Source organism: Orcinus orca, chromosome 16 (assembly GCF_937001465.1).
Source record: "Orcinus orca chromosome 16, mOrcOrc1.1, whole genome shotgun sequence".
NCBI lineage: Eukaryota > Metazoa > Chordata > Mammalia > Artiodactyla > Delphinidae > Orcinus > Orcinus orca.
In genome coordinates, this window is record NC_064574.1 from 58,874,851 (window position 1) to 58,902,777 (window position 27,927).

The 27,927-nt window shown below is 46.7% G+C and overlaps 1 protein-coding gene across 1 annotated transcript in view; it reads right to left on the reverse strand.

The window, feature by feature from the left end:
• LOC101269628 (uncharacterized) overlaps positions 1-27,927 on the reverse strand; it is a gene marked incomplete at its 5' end in the record, with an annotated part of 266,122 nt that overhangs the window by 86,316 nt on the left and 151,879 nt on the right. The window contains 12 exons of the mRNA XM_049699406.1: positions 1,380-1,560; positions 7,310-7,468; positions 8,663-8,796; positions 9,233-9,388; positions 10,456-10,642; positions 14,966-15,045; positions 15,278-15,437; positions 17,513-17,676; positions 18,997-19,088; positions 20,201-20,383; positions 21,307-21,491; positions 22,082-22,237. Of these exons, the coding sequence (XP_049555363.1) occupies positions 1,380-1,560; positions 7,310-7,468; positions 8,663-8,796; positions 9,233-9,388; positions 10,456-10,642; positions 14,966-15,045; positions 15,278-15,437; positions 17,513-17,676; positions 18,997-19,088; positions 20,201-20,383; positions 21,307-21,491; positions 22,082-22,237 (1,837 nt within the window). The remainder of the gene's footprint in view (positions 1-1,379; positions 1,561-7,309; positions 7,469-8,662; positions 8,797-9,232; positions 9,389-10,455; positions 10,643-14,965; positions 15,046-15,277; positions 15,438-17,512; positions 17,677-18,996; positions 19,089-20,200; positions 20,384-21,306; positions 21,492-22,081; positions 22,238-27,927) is intronic.

Sequence of the window (27,927 nt, forward strand, 5' to 3'; positions counted from 1 at the left end):
TACAGCTGTGCAACCGGTCTACGCTGGAGCAGCAGAACAGAGGCTCCAGGAAGAGGGCCTACAAGGAAAATATGAGAACTGATTGAAGCTGATAAGTGACCTGACGTGTTCAACAACCTGGAGAAGAATTTTGCCTTGTTGCTAAAAATTCTGGGAATAATCAGTAGGAGGAAAATAGAAAACTAATCAAACAGGGAAAAAAGGCTCTTATAGCTCCAGGAAAAACAAAATGTTAGGATCCTAGTATACCACGTGCCTCGGCTGTGAGGGACATTCATCACCACAATGATGTAAACATTGAATATTAACAAACTATAACTCTTTTAGGGGGATGGAGGGAAATAGGCATGTGAAAAGGGCTGGTGTAAGAGTTAAATTTTCTTCCTCTCTAGTAAGAAATATATTGAGAATGCTTATGAAAGAAAAATCAAGAAATAAGTGTGGGCTTCCCTGGTGGCGCAGTGGTTGGGAGTCCGCCTGCCGATGCAGGGGACACGGGTTCGTGCCCCGGTCCGGGAAGATCCCACATGCCGCGGAGCAGCTGGGCCCGTGAGCCATGGCCGCTGAGCCTGCGCGTCCGGAGCCTGTGCTCCGCAACGGGAGAGACCAGAACAGTGAGAGGCCCGCGTACCGCAAAAAAAAAAAAAAAGAAAGAAAAAAAAAGAAATAAGTGTGATTATTTTAAAAGATGGAGGGTCTGACGAGAAACAGCAAAAAGAATTTACAGTGCTTGCCATTTTCAGCAAAATTTGGGATTGGAAGACGTGAAGCAGAAAATTACTCTATTTGCTATAACTTTAACTTTTATAAACTTAAAATTTTTTCAAGTACATATTACATGAACACAGAGAATATTATGAGTTCCCATATAACACTCAGCCATCTTCAACAATTACCAAGTCATAGTCTAATTCACTTTTTAAACTATGTATTACTTCAATAAAAATAAAAATTAGTTCAAAAAATTAATTCAAGGATAAAACCATGGTAAATTCATTTTCTAAAGGAGAGAAAGAGTGTTCCAGGGAGAAAGAACAGCAAGTGCAAAGGCCCTGAGGTATGTCTGGGGAACAGAAGAGAGGCCAGTGGGGCTGCAGGATGATGGGCAATGGGAAAAGGCTGGAGATGAGATAAGGTTGGAGAAGTAGGCAAGGCCCTGTAATGTAGAGCTTTATGGGTGAGGGTAAGAATGTGAGGGTAAGGATGCGAGGGTAAGGATGTGATTTTAAGTTTCCTGGGCCGCATGTGAGGTCTGAGTCTTGAATTACCCAGGCAAACAAAAGGGAAGGGTGTTCCAGTTAGTGGGCATGGCTTGAGCAAAGGCTCAGAGGGCAGAAATCTTCACCACTAGCCAAGGACACTCCCTAGATGACACTCACCTTCCCACTTCCACAGGGTGGCCCTGGATTTGTCCTTCCACTGCAAGCCTGCCACAAAGGGCAGCCGCCCATTGTACTGCACCTTCAGGTATGTGCTGCTCTCCACGTGGGGCTGGCGGAGGCTCAAGTGGTGCAGCTGCGTATGGAAATCCACCTGCGTCGCGGGCACCTGCAGCACAAACTGGAGGAGACCCGCACCCAAGATGCAAATCAGATCATGCTGTTCCTGACCTAGAACATTCCATTGGCTCTCCACCGCAACCTGAGATCCCTGGCTACCAGGAATTGCCCCACCCCACCCCACCCCAAAAAGAAACCCTGCACTCATTAGCAGTCACTCCCCATTGCCTCCTTCCCGTAGACCCCGGAAACCTTTAACCTACTTTCTGTCTCTCTGAATTCACCGATTCTGGACATTGCTTACAAATAGAATCATACAGTCTGTGGCCTTTGGTGACTGGCTTCTTTCACTTAGCATGATGCTTTCAAGGTTCATCCATGTTGTAGCAGGTGTCAGAAGTTCATTTTTCTTACTGAATAACGTTCTATTGTGTGGATAAATCACTTTATTCATCCATTGATGAACATTTGGGTTGTTTCTCCTTTTGGGTTATTATGAATAATGCTGCTATAAATGTTTTGTGTGGACATAAGTTTTCAATTCTCTTGAGTACCTAGGAGTAGAATTGTTGGGTCATATGGTAACTCTGTGTTTAACATTTTAAGGAAACACCGAACTCTTTTTCCAGTCACACCATTTTATGATCCTACCAATATGAGTTCCAATTTCCCTGCATCCTCACCAACACTTGTTATTGTCTTTTTTTTTTTTTTTCCATTTCAGCTATGCTAGTGGATTTGAAGCAGCATCTCACTGTGGTTTTGATTTGAATTTCCCTACTGACTAATTAGGTTAAGCAACTTTTCATGTACTTATTGGCCACTTGTGTACCTTCTTCAGAGAAATATCTATTCAAATCCTTTGTCTTTTTCTTGTTGAGTTGTAAGAGTTCTTCATATATTCTGGATACAAATCCCTTATCAGACATACGATTTGCAGATGTTTTCTTCCCTTCTGTGGGCTGTTATTTCACTTCCTTGATGGTGTCCTTTGAAGCACAAATGTTTTTAAGTTTGATGAAGACCAAAGTATTTTTGTTATTACTTATACTTTCAGTGTCATATCTCAGAAACCCTTGCCTAATCCAAGGTCATAAAGATTTACTCTTATGTTTTCCTCTAAGAGTTTCATAATTCTTAAATTTAGGTCTACAACCTATTTTGAGTTTGTTTTTATATATGGTATGAGGTAAGGTCCAACTTCATACTCCTACACGTGAATATCCATTGTCCCAGCACCATTTGTTGAAAAGACTATTCTTTCCCCTCTTCAATTATCTTGGCACCCTTGTCGAAAATCAACTAACTGTAAATACGAGGGTTTATTTCTGGATTCCCAATTCTACTCTGTTGGTCTATACGTCTATCCTTACACCACTACCATAATACTGTCTTAATTACTGTAGATTTGAAGTAAGTTTTGAAATCGATAAAAGCGAATCCTCTAACTTTGTTCTTCTCTTTCAAGACAGTTGTGTCTACTCTGGGTCCCTTGAAATTCCACATGAATTTTAGGATCAGCTTGTCAATTTTAGCAAAAAGATAACTCGGGTTTTGATAGGAATAGATGGGGACCATTGAATCTGTAGATCAGTTTAGGAAGTATTGCCAACTTCACATTAAATATTCCAATCCAAGTACATGGGATGTCTTCCCATTTATTTAGCTTTTCTTGAATTTCTTTCAACAATGTTTTGTAGTTTTGAGAGTATTAGTTTTACCTTCTTTTGTTAAATTTATTCCTAAGTATTATTCTTTTTGATGGTAATGTAAATGAAATTGCTTTCTTAATTTCATTTTCAGGTTTTTCATTGCTAGTGTAGAGAAATACAACTAATTTTTGTATATTAATCCTGTATCCTGAAACTTTGATGAACTCATTTATTAGCTCTAATAGATTTTTCGGTGAGTTCATTTGGGTCTTCTATATACAAGATCATATCATCTGTAAATAGAAATAGTTTTACTTCTTCCTTTCCAATCTAGATGCCTTTTCTTCATTTCTTTTTTCTTTTTCTTTTTTTCTTTCTTTTTGGCCTAATCACCTTAGCTAGAACCTCCAGCACAATGTTAAATACAAATGGTGAAAGCAGACATCCTATCTTGTTACTGATCTTAGAGGGAAAGTACTTAGCCTTTTGCCATTAAGTATGATATTAGCTGTGGGTTTTTCACAGATGGCCTTTATCAGGTTGAGGAAGTGCCCTTCCATTGCTAGACTGTTGGGTACTTTTATCATGAAAAGGTATGGCGTTGTGCCAGATACTTTTCTGTGTCTATTGAAATGATCATGCGGTTTCTGTCCTTTATTCTACTAATATGATGTATTACCTTGATGGATGTTCAAATGTTACCAACCTTGCATTCCTGGGATAAACCCCATTTGGTCATGCTGTGTAATCCTTTTTATATATTGCTGAATTCAGTTTGGTAGTATTTTCTTGTGGATTTTGCATCTGTATTTGTAAGAGATAATGGTCTTTAGTTTTTCTTTTCTTATGATGTCTTTCTCTGGTTTGGGCATCAGGATAATAATGGCTGCATAGAATGAACTGGGAAGAGTTTTCTCTTGACAGATCATTTAGTCAATTATTTTATAGTAAATTTATTTTATAGTAAATTAAGTCTGGCACTATTCAGTCCAGCCAAGAGCCTGAGGTTTGAAAGGAGGCAGACTGGACTTTCAATCCCAATCCTGCCACACAGTAGCTGTGAGACCTCAGCTAAGTCTGTTTACACCATTTCTCTTCTGTAAAGTGAGAACAGATAATTCTTGCCTCACAAGGATTAAATGAGATAATACAAACAAAGCCTCTGACACATAGTCTGGCAATAATTAATGGCTCACCATTGATCACTCTGCCTTTCCCTCTTCTACTCACTGTCAGCTTCTTAAAGATAAAGATTACCTTACTCATACCTGTCTCCCCAGAACCTAGCATGGTGTCTACCATACTTATGAAGGCTTGCAGAAATGCTGCCACAAACCTCTAATCTCTTCACTAAAACCCTTGGAGCCAGATGTCTTCCAGAAATAAGAAACTTCTTCTGCTTCTGTTGACAGAAGCAGGGCATGATCAGAGGTAGGTAAGGTTATCCAAGGATGACTTCAATCAAGAATATGATTCAATAGGGGCTTCCCTGGTGGCGCAGTGGTTAAGAATCTGCCTGCCAATGCAGGAGACATGGGTTTGAGCTCGGGTCCGGGAATATCCCACATGCCGCGGAGCAACTAAGTCCATGTGCCACAACTACTGAGCCTGTGCTCTAGAGCCCACGAGCCACAACTACTGAAGTCTGTGTGCCTGGAGCGTGCTCCGCAACAAGAGAAGCCACCGCAATGAGAAGCCCGCGCACCACAACGAAGAGTAGACCCTGCTCGCCGCAACTAGAGAAAGCCCGCGCGCAGCAACGGAGACCCAACGCCGCCAAAGATAAATAAATTAATTAATTAACAACAACAACTCGTGAAGTTCTCCAAGGTCCATTGCTAAAGGACATACAACATGACTCACCAAACAAAACTAAGTGCTTGTGACAGCTCCACAGAGCAAATGTATAGAAAAAGATCTCCTTTCCAGTTCTCCAGATTATAACCATGGTTCTCTCCAGGCAGCTGAGGAGGGGACCAGGAAAAGGGATGGTAACTGTGAAAGGGAATTTTAGCCTTACTTTAAATGTTATATTTTTTCACAAGGAGAATTTATTCATGGAGTATTGGTATGATTTAAAATCAACGTAATACTTAGGAATGAAGTTAAGCAGGGAGGCAAAAGACTTGTACACTGAAAACTACAAAACATTGCTGAAAGAAATTAGAGAAGACATAAATAAATGGAAAGACATCTTGTGTCCATGAATTGGAAGACTTAATATTGTTAAGGTTCAATACTACCCAAAGCAATCTACAGATTTAATGCAATCCCTATCAAAATCTCAACGGTATTTTTTTGGAAGAAATAGAAAAGTCCATCTTAAAATTCATATGGAATCTCAAGGGACCCCCAAATAGCCAAAACAATCTTGAAAAAGAAGAACGAAGAGGGAGGTCTCACAAAGCTACAGTAATCAAAACAGTATGTTGCAACATAAAAGACAGACACATAGACCAATGGAATACAGCAGATTGCCCAGAAATAAACTCTCACATTTATGGTTGGGGGAAAGGACTGTCTTTTCAACAAATGGTGCTGGAAAAACCGTATATTCAATGCAAAAGAATGAATATACACAGTTTAACTCAAAATGGATCAGAGACCTAAACATGAGAACTAAAACCATAGAACTCTTAGAAGAAAACATGGGATTGAAAAGCTTCGTGACATTGGATTTGGCAATTGATTTATTGAACATGACACCTAAAACACAGGCAACAAAAGTAAAAATAAATAAGCTGAACGACATCAAAATTAAACATTTTTCTGCAACAAAGGATGCTATTCATAGAGTAAAAAGGCAACCCATGGAATGGGAGAAAATATTTGTAAACTATATATCTTATAAGGCGTTAATATCCAGAACATATAAAGAACTACAATTGAACAAGCACAACAACAAAATCAAACAACCTGATTCAAAATGGGCTAAGGATGTGAATAGACATTTCTCTAAAGATGATAATTAAACAGCCAATAAGCCCATGAAAAGATGCTCAACGTCATCAATCACTAAGGAAACGCAAACCAAAACCACAAGATCCTCATACGCATTAAGATGGCTACTATAAAAAAACCCCAGAAATTAAGAAGTGTTGGTGAGGATGTAGAGAAACTGGAACCCTTGTGTGCTGATGTTAAGATGGTGAAATGGTACAGCTCCTATGGAAAAGAGTATGGAAGTTTCTCAAAAAATTAAAAGTCAGATTATTGTATGATCCAGCAATTCCACTTCAGGATATACACCCCAAAGAATGGAAATCAGGGACTCATACAGATATCAGTACACCCATGTTCATAGCAGCACTATTCACACAAGCCACATGTGGAAGCCAAGTGTCCACTGATGAATGAATGGATCAAAAAAACGGGGTCCATCCATACAATGGAGTATTACCCAGACTAGGAAGGAAATTCTGACTCATGTTACAATGTGGATAAACCTTGAGGACATTATGCTAAGTGAAATAGGCCAGTCACAAAAAGGCAGATGCTATACAATTCCACTTATATGAGTTTACCTAGAGTAGTGAAATTCAGAGAGACAGAAAGTAGATTGGTGGTTGCAGGGCCTGGGGGAGGGAAGGATGAAGAGTTACTGTTTAATGGGTACAGAGTTTCAGTTCTATGAGATGAAAAAGTTCTTGAGATAGACGGTGGTGATGGCCGCGCAATATGAGGGTGCTTAATGCTGCTAATCTATATGCCTAAAAATGGTGAAAATGGTCAACTTCATGTTACGTATATTTTACCACAATTAAACACTTTTAAAAACAATTAGGAAACTCAGAAAGGTAACGTGTGCCTTATAAGAGCACATACCCGTTCGGGGACTAAGCGCTCAGTTACTCCTGATTTACCAAAAAGAGCTCACCCTCCAGGAAAACCTGCAAGTGAACCGTTTCCAAAATGCATCTTTACACTGGAAATCTGTATTTCCCAAGCCCCTCTTGCAAACTGCCCCGTGGCACACCAGCAAATGTTTAACTGCCCCAGGGGCGAGGGGGCTGGAGATGCCACAGGTAAGGTCTCTGAGCCTGAGTTTTAGCTCCTGCGTCCTTGCAACCAAGACCTGCAGGGACAGGCAGCAGGGCTGCCCAGCTGCCATGTGCAAGCTGAGCCCCAGGGACGCGGCTCTGCGGAGGCTGGACTCACCTCCATGAAGTAATTGCTCAGGGCTGGGCCTGAGTCGTTCTGGAAGGTCTGGTTGATGCGGAGGTGCCTCTTGTTGCGGCTGTCATCCCAGTGCCTCCCATAGCTCGCCTCCAGCTCCCAGTGGAGGTGGCCTGAGCCCTCCTCATGCCGCAGCTGGACCTGGGAAACCCCACCAGGGAGACCCCCAAGGAAGCCTTGTGTACGCAGACCTGAGCCTCCTCACAGCCACCCGCCCTGAGATGCAGGCTTGCTTATCTGGGGTGACAGCTCTGTAGGAAGCACAGATTTTTTTGCACTGGTTTTGATCTTGTAAAATATTGCGTTAGAATACGATTCACCTTCACAGTTTCTGGGGTCCCCTTAAATTCTGGCCCCGAGGTGAAAAGCTAACCTGCCCCACGCTGGTCCATGCCCTGATAAGGAGTAGAAAGAGCCAGCTGCCATGGGAAGATGACTCCTGATCTGCTTCATATGAACCCAAAATCTCCCCCTCCCCTCACTCTCCCACAGCAGCCTCCGGCTCCCTGGACAGATCCTCTGTGGATCAGGCCTTCCCATCTGTGGGCTCCTGGCAGCCACTGTCTCCTCCTACCTCTGAACCACAGGTCGAGACAACACAGGCTCATCCATTTATTCACTCACTGAACACGTTTTCCCCCAAGTACCAAGTAGATACTTCGCTGGGCACTAGATAGCCAGGAATGAAGAAGCCAGAAGCCCCCTCCCTTGTGGGGGCAACAGTTCAGGGGGAGAAGCAAACTTGTAACAATTAACAAAGGAACAGTCGCTTCTCCCTTTTGCTCACCCCACCAGCCACTCTGATGAACTGCCAGTTCTTTAACCGCTCCAATCACCCTCCAGCCCCAGGACCTTTGCACTTGCTGTTCCCTCTGCCTGTGGCACACTTCCTTGGGAACAGAACTATCTCGTATTTTAATTTTCAGCTTAAAATTCATTTTCCCCAAAGAAGCCTTCCCTGCTGCCCTGTCCAAATTAGACTCCCCTGTGCTACACTCTCGGCCTCTGTCCTGTTTACCACCCATGGCACTTACATTTTCCTTGATTTGGTCCATGTCTCTGGCTCTCTACCACACACCCTCCCCCAGCAATGGAATGGCAGAGACTAGGTGCTGCCTTAAGCACAGCTCTCCCCCAGTGCTGGGCATAGAGCAGGTATTTAATAAACACCAACTGAACAGGGGAAAGATGAGACTAAAGTTCCAATTCCTAATCCGTTCCCATTCACGACCTTGAGTAAATACATCTCTCTGAGGATGGGTTCAGGGTGCTCACCCACCACTTCCCTAACCCCGGGGGCTCTCTCCAGACCCCCCGCCCAGCCCCGGCACCCACCTTGTGGCTGAATGCTGGGATCTGCGTGCAGTGGAGCTCGTGGTCCAGCTCCAGCTTGTAGGTGGCCTCTGAGCCGCTCTCCACCCGCAGCTTCTGCCTGGTGCTGCACTCCTGTGCCAGCTGCTTCGCCTGACCTGTGCAGGGCAACCCAAAAACCCCTGCCCTTCCTCTGCCAGGTAGCCCTCCATCCTCATTCCAAGCAGAGGAGCGTCCAGTACAGCCCAGCTTCAGCCAGCCCCCTGGATCTGCTTCACCTAATGTCACTCATTGGAACCTGCCGATGGGGAGGTTTTAAGAGACAGATTTATGTCCCCCCCCAACACACACACACACACACACACACACACACACATGTAGTGTTTTTTGTTTGTTTGTTTTGGTTTTTTTTAACAGGCAGGTGCTCAGCTCCACACAAAGCCAGTGGAATGACTCACTAGCTAAGGAGCCTCACGGTGAGGCCAAAACACCCGAGGTGACAGTGGCACCTTAGCCCTCGGAGCCACAGCCCCAGGAGACGGTGCAGGTCTGGCCACTCCCCACCTCGCCCGCAGCCAGCATGCGGTGCCGTACCCAGGAGGCCATACTGGATCCTCAGGGAGCTGGTCCAGAGGCGGGCCCGCTGCTGCAGCAGGCCTTGGGTGCGCAGCCCCACAAGCCCTGGCACGAAGAGGTCGCCACCCAGGGCCACCACCTGCTGCCCTTCCTCCGCCTTCTTCTCCAGCAGTGCTGCGGGGAGAGCAGGCATGGTGTGGTCATGGCCTGCGCCCCAGAGACTGACACCCTACCCCCAGCACCAGGTGAGGAAAGGAAGTGGGAACCGCCCAGGTGGGTATCGCGATAGAACCAGTGTCTGAGTCTCCGCCAAGGAATGCTGCCATCAGGGCCACTGACAGTGTTTTGCACTGTCCAGGTGGCAACCCCGAAAGTCACTTTGGTGGGTCCAGACCAAAAGTTTAAATAAAGTAGAACAAAATAGAATGGACCAGAGTGCATCAAGGATCATCAGGTAAATTTCACCTTCTGAAACTTGTTTCTGCTACACTGATATTCAGCCAGATGACACAGGTATAGCCATGCAGGTTAAAATATCAAAAATGCATAGGCTTCCCTGGTGGCGCAGTGGTTGAGAGTCCGCCTGCCGATGCAGGGGACGCGGGTTCGTGCCCCGGTGCGGGAAGATCCCACATGCCGCGGAGCGGCTGGGCCCGTGAGCCATGGCCGCTGAGCCTGCGCGTCCAGAGCCTGTGCTCCGCAACGGGAGAGGCCTCAACAGTGAGAGGCACGCGTACCGCAAAAAAAAAAAAAAAAAAGCATAGGCCAGCTAGTCAACAGCCCTAGCCACTCACATCACTCCCCTGGAATCTCCGAGAACACCCCACGAGCAGCATCGCCAGGAGGGCTCCAAGCCAGCTCTGGCACCAGGGTGGGCATCTGGTCAGATTGGTCAGTACCCAGGCCAGGCTGTGTGTTCAAGATACAAACAGTGCCCCATGCAATTCGGGTCAAAATGCGAAATGTGTTTTTTACACATTGTGTAACAGGTAATATGGGTCAGAATCCAAACACCCCAAAAGGTGCTGGTTGACGGTTCCTGCAGAGCAGTCGAGCGCATTGGAGGGGCATCTGGGGGACTCAGGCAGAAGCTGCGAGCAGATACAGAGCCTGGATTTTCCTTGGATGGAATGTGAATACTGGGGGATCGGGTGATGGGGACTCCAGGAGGGGCACTCCGCCCTCCCCTCCCCAAGCCTGGCCATTGAAGAAAAGTGGCAGAAAGGGGTCCCTCCTCCTACCTGACACGTGGGCCTGGTCACTCAGCAGGTTGCTCAGTGACATGGAGAAGGCCAGCCTGCTGCCTGCCTGCCGGCTGAGGTTTCCGGCGAGGACCACAGGGCTGCCCGATGTCACCAGTTTCACCTCCAGTTGGGCCTCGATCCGCTGAGCCTCACCACCTGCTGCTGGCCACAGGTTGCTCCGGCCCTGGAAAGGCCCCAGCATCCCTTGAGGGGACAGGCTCTGCCAGCAGGCTCCACCCGGACTCCAAGAACCAGGAGCGGACAGAGGGCAGGAGATACAGCCTGGCTAATGGGCTTCTAGGCTGATCCTGCTGCAATTTCTTAAGCTCAATATTGTTCAAAATAGGTCATCTCTGTTACAAATTCAGACGTAAGTTTGAAGGACCCTTCCTCCCTATCCCCCCAACCTCAACACCCCGTCCAATCTATCAGGGACTCTGGCCAGCTCTCGCTGCAGAATATTCAGGGACCCGACCACTTCAGCCACCTCCACCACTGCCCCGGCTTGAGCCTGCTCATCGCCACTGTGTTCCTGTGACATTCTTCTCCCGGCTCTCCTGGCTCCCACCCTGGTGACCAGGGCAAGCCCTTCCATAGGATCATGGCACACCTCTCTTCCTCAGGGTAAAAGCCAAAGTCCTTGCAAAGGCCAACAAGGCCAAGACTTTCTCTGGAAGTCAGCAGTGCAGCCCTGGCCAGACGCAGGCAAAACTGCCCACAGACACCGGGAGGCAGGACACACAGATGGCCCCAAACATGCTCTGTGTCTCCATCATTGAGGTTTTCCAGAGCAACTACAGCCCATAGCAATGGCAGCTGTCATCTCTGACGGCCACCCCAACTGTAGACCAATCCCAAGGGCCTCTCTGCTGCTGCCAGCTGATCTGTTTACCCAAAAGATGTAAAAATGACCTCACTATTTCCAGACGGTCCACTACTTTATACTCTCTTGTAAATCCTGTTTTTGCCTTTGTTCCTTGACAACGGTCACAAATCACTCTCTTCTGATTACTCTTTGGCAAAGCCTTACATGATCTGTCCTCCCACCTTTCTGTCCCTTCTCCTATTCCACTCCAAGCACATGGGGGCTCAGGCTGTGCTTCTGTGCACTTTCCTGCCCCAGAACCTTTGTACATGTTGTGCTCTTTACTTGCAATACCCTTCCCCCAGAGAACCACATGGCTCTCTTCTGCACACGCTTTATGTCTTAGCTAAAAGCTATCTTCTCAATCAGGCTTAACCTGTCAGCCTATTTTAAACTGAAGCCGTGGGACTTCCCTGGTGGTCCAGTGGCTAAGACTCCACACTCCCAATTCAGGGAACCCGGGTTCGATCTCTGGTCAGGGAACTAGATCCCACATGCCGCAACTAAAGATCCCACGTGCCGCTACTAAAGAAAGATCCCGCATGCTGCAACGAAGATCCCGCGTGCTGCAACTAAGACCCGGCGCAGCCAAATAAATTTTTTTTTAATAATAAAAATTAAAAAAAATAAAACTGAAGCCAACCCTCAGACCCTTCTTCTCACATAACTTCAGACCCCTGGATCCAGCTCACTGATTCCCTTTTCCTACAGTGCTTACATAATTTGCTTATTTATTTTACTGATTATCTCTCCTATGAGAATGTAAGCTCCAAAAGGAGAGAATTCTGTGTGTGTATCTCTTTTGTGTGCTGTCTTCCCGGCACATTGTAGGTGCTTGATAAACAGTCATTGAATAAATTAATAAAGACAATGAAAAATATAGGTTTCGTTCCCCTTCTTGGTCTCCCAGTCTCCCTCAAGGCAACCACTGTGTCCACTTCTTGGGCATCTTCCAGAGACAGCATGGGCCTATATGTATGAGTCTGTATGTATGTGTGTATATGTGCGTGTGCACGCACGTGTGTGTACGTGTGCACTCCATCACACACGTGCACGTTCCCTCTTACTCTGCACAAAAACAGATGCAGGCTCTCCACTCTCCTCTGCTTCTCTCACTTAATGGTATGTCTTGGAGATGATTTTCTCTGGTTTGTATCAGAAGCTTCTTGGCAGTAGCTGTAATTGTTCTCAAAGTGCAGCCCATGAACAGGATGACTGTAGAATTTCTCATCCAAACCAGGACACTTAACGGTTAAAGAGACCACTAATCATATTGAGCTGGGTCAACGGTAAACTGGGGCTCTCCAGGTAACCTGGGACTTGGGGATGCTCTATCATTGCACCCAGCGGAGGGGGCACTGAAATCTAACACTTTCCTCCACGCCATCCTTAAACCCCATAAACACTCAGCTGAGTCGAACCCAGCTTTGCTGCTTTGTATTCCTGAGCTCATCTGCCTTAGTTTCCTCATCTCCTATGGGCTTACCAAGAGGACTAAAAGAGGGACCCGGGGTCAAAGTCACCCGTGGCCCCCCACCCCGAGAACAGGCTTTGGAAAGTTCCAGAGCCCCAGCTGTTACCGTTAATCATGATGGCTCTGAGGCAGCTAGAACTGGAGTTTCTCTAAAGGCCAATGTTTCCAGGCTGCAGACAGCCCTCTGGAGAGCGGCAGGCAGGTCTGCAGGGAGGTGCAGGCAATCAGCACTTGTGCGCTTAGTGAACAGGGATGCTTCGAGGGCTCCCGGGAGCTCTGAAAATGATTTGTAGTCTCAGCCGTCAAGCAGCTGGGGCTTCAGGGGGAAGATGCTCTCCCCTGATACTTGGTCTTCCCACCCCGACAGGAAGCAGATCTAGGAGCTGAGAGTGTGTTTATGTAGCAAAACTTCCAGCCCTGGCTCCAGATTTTCAACCCAGACCTCTCTGAGAAATCACTGGAGACCGAGGCAGAATCATCAGGCTCACGGCCAAAGGGGCCCAGAGGTCCTGCTTGGCAGGAGTGGGTCTACACCTGCTGTTTTTGTCCTTTTTGGAGTCACTGACCTGCTTGAGCATCAGATGGAAGGTCTAAACCCTCTCCCCAGAAGGGGGACAGACACAAAACTTCTGCACAATTGCAGGGGCTTCAATGGACCCACTGAGTCCCATCCAGGTCCTCCTGGTTGAGAACCTTAAAAAGTACCTATAACGAAGAGAAAAACGCACACACCTTTGCTCCAGGAATTCCACTGCTAAGAATTTACCCTGAAGATGGAAGGGTGATTTATAAGACCAAGAACCCGGGAAAAACTCCAGAGCCCTCCACTACGGAACCAGCTAAATAAATTCCACCCCATTGACTATTATGCGGTCATTCAAAATACATGGTAGACATTCTTGTTTTTAAAATAAAAGATGGGGGGGAAATATATTGATATCTATTTGGGGATTGTGGGCATAGATGATTTCTAAGAGGAGTCCCAGAAAATGAACAATGATTGGCTTTGAGGAGGGGTGTAAGGGAAAGTTTTTAACTCTATACCTGTGCTGACCCATAGAACTTTCTACAATGATGGGAAAGTTCTAAAAAGTGGCCAGTGCAGCTGAGAAACCATATCTTTAACTTTCTGTTACTCTGACTCACTTAAATAGTCATGTGTATAGGGGCCATCGTACTAGACGCTCAGTTCTATGCCCTTCTGTACCTTTTGAACTTGGAATCATTTAAATGTATTACCTATTTTTTTAACTAAACTAAATTGTACCAGTATGTGCTGGTACAAAAAGATATATTTTTGACTGAAAAAAAAAAAAAGCAGCATGCAAAGAATAAAACAAAAACTAAACTCTAAACTGAAAGGTTTTATAAATCTATAGTATTATGGGTTGAACTGTATTATGGGTTGAACTGTGCTCCCCCTCAAAAGAAGTTGAGGTCCTAACCCCCAGGACCTGTGAATGTGACCTTACTTGGAAAAAGGGACTTTGCAGATGATCCAGTGAGGTCATTAGGATGGACCCTAATCCAGCATGACTGGTAAACTTACAAAAAGAGAAATTTGGACACAGATACCTACAGAAGGCAGACAATGTGGAGATACAGGGAGAAGACAGCCATCTACAAGCCAAGAAATGCCTGAGGCTACTAAAAACTAAGAGAGAAGCATGGACTAGATTCTCCCTCACAGCCCTTAGAAGGAACCAACCCTGCCAACACCTTGATTTTGAACTTCCAGCCTCCAGAACTGTGAGGGAAAATTTTCCATTGTTTAAGCACCCCCAAATTTGGGGCACTTTGTTAAGGCAGCCCTGGGGAACTCATACAGATTTCTTGGTGTGTGCGTTGACATTTCTTCTGGAAATCTGGGGATTGGCACTCTTTCACTTACCTTTTTATACCTTTCTCTACTCTGAATTTTTTAAAGCATGCTCCTGTGTTACTAATATTATCAATTTATGACATCAATAGTGGTGAGATTTGAGCTCATTTTTTTCTTCTTCCTACTCTTCTGGGTAACAAGAAGTCACAAACGTTATTGGTAGGTGGAAGGAGAAGAACAGCTAAAACACCAAAGGAGGTGGTGATGAGTAAGCAGGGACTGGGGCTTGAAATGCCCAGGGAGGTGGCAGGAGCCAACGCCGGTGGGCTGAGGACGGGGAACAAACCTTGACGTAGTAGACATCCCTGTCGTCCAGTATCAGTTCCAGGTGACCCATGCAGCCACTTTGCAGAGTGTCAATCTTTCCTGGGAGACAAAGCGAGAGTTTAGAGACCAGGGTTCAACATCCTGGATCCGCCCCTGAGTTCACCAGGGGATGTCCTGCTTGTTTCCTAATCTCCGAGCCTGTGGCTCCTAGCCCATAAAACGGGGCTATATTTAGTGCCGACCTCAGAGGGTGGCTGAGGAATCCACAGTGAGCGGGCTGCATCTGGCACATGGCCGAGGGCACGGTGATGGGTAGGAACACTGTCATTACCGTCCAACTCAATTTTCTTCTTGGGATGGAGAAGCTTGAGCCGGAACTTCCTCTGGGGCCAGCTGTAGCTGACATCCACCCCGACGTCCCTGGGCACTTCCGACCCGGGCGTGCCCATGAAGACGTGGGCTGAGGCTTCTTGAGGGAGCCAGCAGTCCTTCTGGAAACACAGCAGAGTCCTCAAGATCAAGAACCCATCCAGGCCCCCCACCTTCAAAAACTTGAGTTCTTATGCTTATCCTTGTCCTGCTAAGAACAGATAAGAACCCCCAAACCAGGAATTTGGGGATCCATATCCTGGAAGAGAGTCCTACAGGACAACTCAGGACCCCAGGGACAGGATCTCAGTTTGTTCAGCAAACAGCCAGGAAAGGAGGCTTATCGTACACCATCGGCACCCTGCCCAGATCCCCTCGGACCCTTGACCAGCTCAGCATGCTCATCTCCCAGCTTCCGTGCACTTTGCTCTTAACCCCTGGCACCTGGGACCTCCAGAGCATTGCCCTCTGGCACAGGAGGGAAAAATATCCCGGCTCCTTAGCCTCAAGGGGACCAAACTCTGAGATTAACTCCTGCTCCAGGGCTGCCCAGGGATCACGCTGAGGCTGCCACTGCACCTGCCATCACTCCTGCTCAGCTTCTTCCCCTTCCCTACCCTATTTTCTCCACCCTCTTCCTGGGTCCTCCTGGAGTCTTTTCTTCATCCACACTTTTACCCAAATCCTTGGCTCCAGTCTGCTTCTGGGAAAACACAGCCTAAGACACGGGCCCCCTTTAAAAACCTGCATCAGGGACTTCCCTGGTGGTGCAGTGGTTAAGAATCCACCTGCCAATGCAGGGGACACGGGTTCGAGGCCTGGTCCGGGAAGATCCCACATGCCGCAGAGCAACTAAGCCCATGCGCCACAACTACTGAGCCTGCACGCTAGAGCCCATGAGCCACGACTACTGAGCCCGTGTGCCACAACTACCAAAGCCCACGTGCCTAGAGCTCGTGCTCCACAACAAGAGAAGCCACAATGAGTAGCCCAGGCACTGCAAAGAAGACCCAACGTAGCCAAAAATAAATAAAAATTAATTAATTAATTAAAAAAAAAACCAACCCTGCATCATCGTCATTCATTTAGTACCAATAAATGTTGACTACTGTGTGTGAGGCACAGGGAATGCAACTGAGTGTTAGACACAAAGTCCCGCCCTCTTGGCACCTACATTCTAGAGGGGGAGGCACAGGACCTCCAGACACAGAAGTAGGTAAGACAGCAGCTCACCACCACCAGCTGCTGAGCGCTCTGCTGACAAACTCAGAGGGTCAGGGGCCCTGACAGGGTCATTGTTCTGGACTGGGTGGTCAGGGAGCGAAGCTGCCTCTGAGGAGGGGGCATTTGATGAGACTTGAAGGAAGCAAGGGAAGGAGTTGAGTGGATGTCTGGGAAAGACTGTTCCAGGCAGAGGAAACAGACAGTGCAAAGGCCCTGGGGCAGCAATGCACTTGGCATTTAATAAAAAGGAGGTCGGTGTGTCTGGAGAGCGGTGAGCCTGGTAAACATTTGCGGAGATGGGGAGGAGAGGCCGGCATGGCAGGATCACTGAAAGCCTATGGGTCAGGGTGAGTGGGTCCTATTCTGAGAGGAATAGGAGCCACTGGAGACTTCTGAGCAGGGGAGGGACACAGTCATTTTGGGATTTTGGAAGGTCTGTCTGGCTGCTGGTGGAGAACATATGGTAAGGAGACAAGAGCGGGAACTGGGAAATCAGATAGGGGGCTGCTGAGTGCCCATTCTGTGCCAGGTGCTGGGGACACAGGGGTGAGAAAAACAGGCACTGTTCCCAGGAACTGAGTGACTAGTGGGGAAGACAGATCTTAACCAATTGGTTTCAGTAATGAACACAAATGTGATCTAAAGGGAAGGAACATGATCGTACTAGAGCACTAACAAGGGAATATGACCACTTCGGGGTAATCAGGGCAGGCTTCACTGAGGAGGTGACCCCCCTAAAGTGAGCTCTGAAGATTGATTCAGAGTTACAAGTCATCAAGCCAGGGACAGAGGATCAGCATGTGCAAGGGTCCTGAGGCAGGAGGGAGACTACAGCAGGACCAGCCCAGCTGGTCCTGCTCCAGGGAGGAGGCCCATGTCTTTATGAGTGATCCCCAAGGCTGAGGCCTGAGTAGAAGACCTAGGGAGACCCAGAATCTGGCTGGGAAAGGAGGAGCCATTCCGTAGGGCCTACCGGGGGGTGGAGGGTATAGGCAGCTTCCAGCAGATAGCGTTGGAGCCCCCGGTCCTGCTTCTTCAGCATCACAGCCGCAAACACAGGCACCGAGAGCAGGTAGGGCTGCCCGGCTGGAGGCCAGCTCACTTCAGTGCACAGCTGCCAGCCCCAAGTGCGGGACGCTGTGAGAAAGGGAGCAGGCAGCATGGTCAGTAGAGAGACAGAGGGCTCGAGGCAGGCCATGGATGCGCCCATCAGCAAAGAAGGAGCATCTCTACATTCTTTTGAGAAACAGTATCGTGTAGACATTAACTGTATGAGGCGGTACTGTGTAGACCAGGGTTTCTCAGCCTTGGCGCTATCGACACACTGGTCTGGATAATTTCTTGTTGTGGGAAGCTGTCCTGGACTCCACCCACTAGATACTGGTAGCACCTCCTGCACCAGGATGACACCCCAAAATGTATCCAGACATCGCCAAATGTCCCGAGGGGCCAAAAATTGTCCCCAGTTGAGGACCCCTGGTATAGACTATCAGAGTGTCAGGCAGTACTGTGTAGGACACAGGCTCTGGAGCAAGAATGCCTGGATCCACATTCCAGTTCTGCCACTTCCCAGCTGTGTGACCTTGGACAAGTTACTTAACATCTCTGTGCTTTGGTGTTTCGCATCTGTCAGCTGGGAGTGATAACAGTTCCAGCCCCATGGTGTAGCTGTGAGGATTAACAGCTCAGCAAGCATTTAGGACAGAATTTAGCCTAAAGAAATCATTTAAGTAGGCCCCTCCCCCACCTCATCCCCAACATGACTGCAAGATCTGTGACTGTTTGGTATACCTCCTTCCCCTCTGTTTTCAATTTTGTTGCCTTTCACCTGATGTTATTATCAAAAAAATTTTCTCGTGCTATTAAAATATGTCCTTCATTACAGAGCTTAAAAGTTATGGGATATCTCAGTACTTTACTAAACCAGGAATTGGCAAACGTTTTCTGTAAATGGCCAGATAGTAAATATTTGAGGTTCTGCTGGTCACACAGTCTGTTACTCAACTCTGCTGTTGCTGAAGAAAAGCCACAGGCAACGGGCGTGGCTCTGCACCAATAAAACTTCACTTATGGACACTGAAATATGAATTTCACAAATTTCTCATGTTATGAAATAGTCCTTTTGATTAGTTTTCTGCATTTGGAAATGTAAAAGTCTATTCTTAGCTCAAAGGCCCTTATAATAAGCCATTCGTCTACTGTTGGATATTTGAGTTGCTGCCTATTTTTTTGCTCTGTAAATAATGATGCAATGAACATCTCTGGGCACAGGGCATTTTAAAATGATTTTGGTTTATTTTCATAAGGTAGAGTTCTAGAAGCAGCATCATTGAGTTAAGGGGCATAAGTACTTTTAGGGCAGAAGAGCAACTCTGGAATTTGGACCTGGCATCTTACCCCTCAGCCCCCAGGACAACCGTCTCGGGACAATGACACGGAGACCCTGCTGGCACCTACCTTCCTTGTCGGTACAGGATTGGGCCTCAGAAGGGATGTGAGCGTGACTGAGGCTCCTCATGCCATCCCCAGTGATGAGAAACAGCTGAGAGCTGGGTGGGAAAGGAGGAAAGTGCCAGGCGAGCTGTTTTCACTCAACCATAAAGCCACCAGGGCAAGGCACTAGGGCAAATCCCACTATCAACAGGACAGGCCTTTGGGGAGTCTGCACACTGGTGGGGGAGACACTCCATGAACACAGAGGGTGACAAGCACTATGAAAAACCTAAAATGGGGCACGGCATGGGCATAGGGTCTGTCCTGGAGACAGAGCAGGACGTTCTTCAGCTCAGGGTTTGGAAAGGACTCTCTGTAGGGGTAACATTCGGTCAGAGAATCAAAGGATGAGAAGGAGCCAGCACTCCAAACACAGGGAACAGCAGGTGCAAAGGCCCTGGGGTGGGAGAAAAGGGGGCTCTTTGGTAGCACAGATAAAAGGGTGGTGAGAGGGGGTCAGAATGGAAGGGGGTAGCGAGGGGCAGGAAGGAGTGACAGGAGACAGGTGAGGGGGGTGGGCAGGGCCTCCATCGGGCAGGAGAATCATGTGGAGCTGGGTTATCCTAGAAGCAAGCAAGGGATTTTAAACAGGGGAGGGGGGAGCACGATAGGACTTAACTGACATTTCAAAGGACCCCACTGGCTGCTGCCAGGAGAGGGTCAGGAGGGCAGCAGCGCCTCCAGCAAGGGTGGGACACAGGGAAGGAGGCAGGTGGAGGTGGGGGCAGCCTGGCTTCTCCCGTTTCCTTGGAAATCACTGTTCTCTAAGTGTCACCTCTCCAGGGGGCTGGGGACAAGCAGACCTCAGGAGGGACCCCCGTAAATTGCTGAGGAGTGTGGGAATCCCCACCTCTAGGCTGCCCTCAGTCCCTGTCACAGACACACCCACCCCACCTTGACACATGTGCACACACACGCACGCCCACGTGTAGCCCACTCACTGACATGCGCACACACTCTCACAAACACGCCCACAGACACACATTCACATACACAGACTCACAGGCACATCCTTAGGCGCACACACTCACAGATACACGTGGTCAGACACAGGTGCACATGCAAGGTGATCGTGCACACACTCTCACAGACACATGCACCCACACCTGTGCCCAGCCTGGCTCGCACACAGCACTCACGGGCTCCCTCTCCAGGTGCGGGAACCCACCTGAAGCGGAGCAGCTCCACAGCCTCCTCGGGTGTGTTCAGATGCACCCTGAGGTCCTGGCCCTTCTTTATCCGGATCCCTCCATCCAGGCTGGCGGTGCCACGGACGCCGGTCACCCACCTCAGCCCAGCCTGCCCCAGGGTGCCCACTGTGCCCATCTGTGCCGAGATCTGGAGCAGGGCGCTGAGGAAGAGGCACACAACTGCATCCTGCCGCCCCAGGCAAAGGCAAAGCCAGCACCAACCCACCCGGCTGCTCTCCGTGGTCCTGAGCCAGAGCAGCCCCTCCACCATGGACACCGCTGACCATGAACTCCATGTGTGCCAAGCACGCTACACATCACCATCGAACCCTCACCATCACTAGTCTCGTTTTACAGATGGGGAAACCGAGGCTCAGAGGTGACACCAGCTGTGTGGGTCCCACAGTCGGGACATGGAACAGCCAGTTCTGGAGCCCCAGCTGACTGAGCCCAAACCCAGGTCTCCAGGCCAAAAAGCAGCCGTCACAGGACACCCACATACCCCACATCAGACCCAGAAACCAAGGACAGGTAGGCTTAGTGGCTGGGACAGTCGCCCAGCAGGCCTGGGAAGGTGAGCATTGTCAAATTCTGCTCAAAATCCTTCGTGCTATGTGGCCCTGGGTCAGCTGGGCACTGATCCTGCGTCTCAGTTTCCTCAACCCTTAGTGGGAAGAAGGAAAGTGTCCACCTCGTGAGTGGCCATGTGAGTTCAGTGGGCTCAGAGCCCATGTGCCTTAAATGCTTTTCCCTCTCTCCCATCTCCCTTCCCCTCGGAGGCAGAGGGGGCAGAGGGAAGAGTGGAGTTGTGGCACGAGACGAATCTCAGCTGCCTCACACTGCTGTGCCACCTCGGGCATGGAACCTCACCTCGCCAAGCCTCAGTCTTCTCACCTGTAAAGTGGGTGTAGCCGCCCAGGTTCTCCTCAAAGTCTCTTGGCACAAAAAACACTCCATCAACAGTAGCTGATATAACAGGTGGTCAGCAGAGCGGGGCTCCCCTCCAGCCCATGCTGATGCCCCAGCGCTCTGCAGGGGGAGGCCCCCACCCACCCACCTCCCCCAGCTCTGAGGAGCCAGCTACCTGGGCTTGACATAACCATTCACAGAGAAATCCGAGCGCTGCTGGAAGTTGGCTCTCCCTCCGACCTGGATGTTGATGGCAGCCGAGGCGTTTAGGGTCAGCTGGGCTAGGAGTCCAGACATGGTGGGAAAAGTGAGCTCCTCCATGGCCAGGTTCAGCCTTCGGTTCACCTGCACTTCCTGCCCCTGCAGTCAGAGAACCGTAACAGTGCATGTGACGGCCTCACTTAACCCTCACATAGCCCTCAGAGGGGACCTTATCATTGTCTCCAGTTTCCAGATGAGAAAACAGAGCCCACAAACAGATAAAATAACCCGGCCGAGCCCATGTAGCTAGAAACAGGAAGAGCTGGGGTTTGAACCAAGATAATTTACCAAGGGACATGGTCAGAGGTCAAGCATCCAGGGTCAGCCAGGTAAGGAGGGGTGTGGGCCCTGCCTGCGGTACAGAGCACTTAGTATATGCCAGGCACACTCTAAACGTGTTGCTGCATTTTTACTGCATGAAGTCACTTGATTCAACAGCTCTATGAAGTAGGTATTATTATACTATTACTATTCTATCATTCCCATTTCACAGATAAAGAAACTGAGGCCGTGGCAAGTTCAGCAACATGCCCAAGGTGGTAAGTGGTGCAGCCAGTTTTTGAACTTGGGCAGTCTGGCTCCAAATTCCATGCTCTTAAGTCTGAAAGTACTTTAGTATTTCCCCAAAGCATCAAAGGAAACATCTTCGGACCAGACGACAGGGAGGGGCCGAGCCCAGCCTGAGGTACCTTCAGGAGCTTGCCAGCAAGCTCGGCCAGGTTCAGGGACTGGCGTGTCACATGACTCCCCATCGCCCCGCAGTCCACAAAGCTCAGCTCATGCCCAAAAACCTTCATGCTCAGCTTACACTGCAGCGCCCGCCGCTCCCGATGCCTCTGGGCCACCTGTGACCAGGAACAGGTCTGGGTTAGCCGGGCAAGGTACCTGGACTTTGGGAGGGGGAAGGGGCACCTGGAGAGGAAAAGTGAAGGGCTTGTGGGGTCCAGAGCAGGGCTTGCAAAACTCACGGCCCAGAGGCAGAATCTGCAGATGTGTTTTCTTGGACCTGCACAGTCTACTCAATGCCCAGTGCAGTGTGTGTGTGTGTGTGTGTGTGTGTGTGTGTGTGTGTGTGTGTGTGTGTGTGTGTGTGTGTGTGTGTGTGTGTGTGTGTGTGTGTGTGTGTGTGTGTGTGTGTGTGTGTGTGTGTGTGTGTGTGTGAGTGAGAGACAGAGACAGAGACAGAGACAGAGTTTTAGCAAACTTTATTTTGGAATAATTTTCGACATACAGAAAAGTTACTTCCCCAAAGAAGACATACAGATGGCCATAAAGCACATGAAAAGATGCTCAACATCACTAATTATTAGAGAAATGCAAATCAAAACTATAGTGAGGTATCACCTCACGTCTGTCAGAATGGCCATCATCAAAAAAAATCTACAAATAAATGCTGGAGAGGGTGTGGAGAAAAGGGAACCCTCCTGCACTGTTGGTGGGAATGTAAATTGATACAGCCACTATGGAGAACAGTATGGAGGTTCCTTAAAAAACTAAAAATAGAGCTACCATATGATCCAGCAATCCCACTCCTGGGCATATATCCAGAGAAAACCATAATTCGAAAAGATACATGCCGCCCAGTGTTCATTGCAGCACTGTTTACAATAGCCAAGACATGGAAGCAACCTAAATGTCCATTGACAGATGAATGGCTAAAGAAGATGTGGTACATATATACAGTGGAATATTACTCAGCCATAAAAAGAACAAAATAATGCCATTTGCAGCAACATGGATGGACCTAGAGATTGTCATACTGAGTGAAGTAAGTCAGAGAAAGACAAATATCATATGATTCGCTTACAGGTGGAATCTAAAAAATGGTACAAATGAACTTATTTACAAAACAAAAATGAGTTACAGATGTAGAAAACAATCTTATAGCTACCAGGGGGGAAAGGGAAGGCAGGGATAAATTGGGAGATTGGGACTGTCATATACACACTACTATATCTAAAATAGATATAACTAATAAGGACCTACTGTGCAGCACAGGGAACTCTCCCCACTATTCTGGAATGACCTATAAGGGAAAAAAAATCTAATAGAGAGTGGATATAGGTATGGGTATAACTGAGTCCCTTTGCTGTACACCTGAAACTAACACAACATTGTAAATCAACTCTACTCCAATAAGAAAATATTTTTTGAAGTTGCAAAGATAGTACCGAGAGCTCCTATGGACCCGTCACCCCGTTTCCTCCATTGTTAACATCTTACGTGACCAGGAAACATGGTGAAAACTAAGAAATCAACACCGGCATGTTATTAACTAAACTCTGGACTTTATCGGACTTTTCCATCCCATCCTGTTTCTATTCCAGGATCCAATCCAGGTGCCACATGGCATTTAGTGTTGTGTCATGTCTCTTCAGTCTGCCCTGGTCTGTGACAGTTTCTTGGTCTTTATTTTTCATGCAGTGTGTATTTTTAAATTTATTTCTAATATTTAAAAATTGGGAGATTTTCTATAAAATCCACATAGCCAGCATCTCAAAAAAGAGAAATATTGGCCTGTCTCCCCCTCCCTCCCAGCCCGCACTCACAACAAGGGGCAACAAGTGTTCAGAGCTGAGCAGTGGCTGCCACCCTGAGCTGAGGCCTGTGCTACATGCCTGACTGCCATACTCCCCACCATTCCCTGCTGTCTCTCCAACACTCAGGCCAAGGACTGTTGCCATTCGTCACTGTGCTTGTGCAAAATATATCTTGGGATGTGAATCTGTCACAAGGGAGAAAACAACAGACCAAAGGGATTGTGGATTCTAAGAAAAAACATTTACATCCAGCCCACCGCCCTTATTCAAGTTACTTGCTGGCCCCAGATCTGGTCCAAGAGGCTTTTGATGGTAGGAACCACGTCCTGATCATCTTTGTGCTCCTGGGCCCTGGGGTCACAGTTGGTGGCTAGTAAACGTGTTAATGTTTGAACAAATGCCCCAGCCACCACCTTGATTACCCCCAGATGTATGTGTAAATGACATTTATAAGAGCAAAAAGATGCTAACGATCTCATTGTCTATTGTTGGGGCAACGGTTATGTAAAGTGAGATCCCCACCCACAGAAAGGGTGTCAAAATGTATGCGTACAATGAGTTTTCAGTAAGAAAATACTCAAGTAACAATATGAAGTGGGAAACGGGGGAAGCACACACACACCCTAGCAGTTCCACTGCTAGGTACACACTGGACAGCAATGTGCACATATATTCACCAAAGAGACATGCACAGAATGTTCACTGCACTACCCATAATAAGCCAGGAACTGGAAACTACCCAAAAGCCCACCAAAAGTAAACGGATAAAGAAACTGTGTTATATTCACACCATGGGATGCTACACAGCAAGGAGAATGAACAAGCTGTAAGTACACACAGCAACATAGATGGATCTCATGAACACACTTTAAGCAAAAGAAGTCAGACACAAAAAAAGAGGATGTGAGCAGCATTATTCACAGTCATCACAAGATAGAAACAAACCAAAAGTCCATCGGCAGATGAAGGGACACACAAAACGTGGTCCATCCATACAACGCACTGTCATCCAGCCTTAAGAAGGAATGAAGCACAAAAACAGACATATAGATCAATGGAACAGAATAGAGAGCCCAGAAATAAACCCACACGCCTACAGTCAGGTAATCTATGACAAAGTAGGCGAGAACATACAATGGAGAAAAGACAGTCTCTTCAGCAAGTGCTGATGGGAAAGCTGGACAGCCGCATGTAAATCAATGAAGTTAGAACACGCCCTCTCACCATACATAAAAATAAACTCAAAATGCCTTAAAGACTTAAACATAAGACATGACACCATAAAACTCCTAGAAGAGAATACAGGCAAACATTCTCTGACATAAATTGTAGCAATGTTTTCTTAGGTCAGTCTCCCAAGGCAAAAGAAATAAAGGCAAAAATAAACAAATGGGACCTAACCAAACTTATAAGCTTTTGCATAGCAAAAGAAACCATAAACAAAACAAAAAGACAGCCTACGGACTGGGAGAAAATACTTGCAAATGATACAACCGACAAGGGATTAATTTCCGAAATATATGAACAGCTCATATAGCTCAATATCAAAAAAACAAACAACCCAATCAAAAAATGGGCAGAAGAACTAAGTAGACATTTCTCCAAAGAAGACATACAGGTGGCCAAGAAGCACATGAAAAGATGCTCAACATCACTAATCATTAGAGAAATGCAAATCAAAACTACAATGAGGTATCACCCCACACCAGTTAGAATGGGCATCATCAGAAAATCTACAAACAACAAATGCTGGAGAGGGTGTGGAGAAAAGGGAACCCTCCTACACTGTAGGTGGGAGTGTAAATTGGTACAGCCACTATGGAGAACAGTATGAAGCATCCTTTAAAAACTAAAAATAGAGCTACCATATGGTCCAGCAATCCCACTCCTGGGCATATATCCGGAGAAAACCCTAATTCAAAAATATACATGCACCTCAATGTTTATAGCAGCATGATTTACAATAGCTAAGACATGGAAGCAACGTAAGTGTCCATTGAGAGATGAATGGATAAAGAAGATGTGGTACATATACACAATGGAATACTACTCAGCCATAAAAAAGAATGAAATAATGCCATTTGCAGCAACGTGGAGGGACCTAGAGATGATCATACTAAGTGAAGTCAGAGAGAGAATGACAAATATCGTATGCTATCACTTATATGTGGAATCTAAAAAAATGATATAAATGAACTTATTTACAAAACAGAAACAGACTCACAGATATAGAAAACAAATTTATGGTTACCAAAGGGGAAAAGGGGTTGGGGAGGGATAAATTAGGAGTTTGGGATTAACATATACACACTACTATATATAAAATAGATAAATAACAAGGACCGACTGTATAGCACAGGGAACTATATTCAATATCTTGTAATAACCTATAATGGAAAAGAATCTGAAAAAGTATATATGTGTGTGTATATATTCAGTTATGTATGTATATATACATATATGTGTATATATACATACGTGTATGTATGTATACATATACGTATGTGTGTATACATAAACGTATGTTTACATATAACTGAATCACTTTGCTGTACACCGGAAACTATCACATTATAATCAACTATACTTCAATTAAAAAACTATTTGTGCAATAGAAAAAAGAAAGGAATGAAGTACTGATACATATGCTACAGGACAAATGAACCTTAAGAACGTGCTCACTGAAAGAAGCCAGACACAAAAGGCCACAGATTGTATGATTCTGTTTATATGAAATGTCCAGAATAGGCAAATCTATAGAGACAGAAGGCACATTAATGGTTGCCAGGGGCTGGGAAATGAGGGAATGGGGCGTGACTGCTAATGAGCGTGGGGTCTCCTTGGGGTGATGAAAATGTTTGGAACGAGACAGAGGTGGTGGTTGCACAACATTGTGAACACACTACGTGTCACTGAATTGTATACTTTAAAATAGTTAATTTTATGTTTACGTGAGCTTCACCTCATTTTTTTAAAGAGTACACGGTGAATGATTCCATTTATATTAAGTTCACAAAAGAAGCTGGATGTGACCTCTGCTGTCAACCATATTGAAGTAACAAGGACTGGATTTATCTTCCCACGTGGAGCAACAGATGAAACAGAAGAAACAAAAGTTCCCAAGACATTAGACATCAGGTAATGTGAGACGATGAACCCAAGAGATGGGAAATAGCAAGGTGAGCCCCAGCTTACTGCCTGGAGAGAGCTCAGGCTGAGGTGCAGGGAGGGGAACAGCGGGGCATGACAGACTCTCAGGGTTGAGGATCTGGGAGTCCAGGGAAACCAAGGTAGCTGGACTTTGCAGGGCAGAGTACAAGAGAGGAAAGAGCCACACAGAGAAAGAACTCTGGAAATCTCCAGAGGGTCCCAAGGATCTCTGAAACATTGCATTAGGCAAAGATTTCTTAGATGTAACACCCAAAACTTTATGCGTAAAAGAAATGGATAAACTTGAGTTCATTGAAATCAAGAACATCTGCTCTTCAAAAGACACTGTTAAGAGAATGAAAAGACCATGCCATACACTGGGAGAAAATATTTGCAAGTCACATATCTGATACAAGCCTTGTGTTCAGAATAGAGCAGGAATTTTCAAAACTCTGTCATAAGAAGCCAACCGAATTTTTAAAAAAGGATAAAATATTTGAACGTCCACTTCACCAAAGAGGTAGGGATGACAAGTAAGCACCTAAAAGATGCCCAACATCAGTAGCATTAGGAAAATGTACTTTAAAGCCCCAAGAGACTACTACAAACAATTAGAATAGCAAACACTAAAAAGTCTAATCCTACCAAGTGTTGGCGAGGATGTACAAGAATTAAAACCCTCATACACTGCTGGTGGGAATGCAAAATGGTACAACCACTTTGCAAAACAGTTTAGCTAGCTCTTACACAAGTAAACATACAACTACCGTATGATCTAAGCCATCCCATCCTTACATATTTACCCGAGACATGAAAACATATATTTATATGAAGACTTGTACACG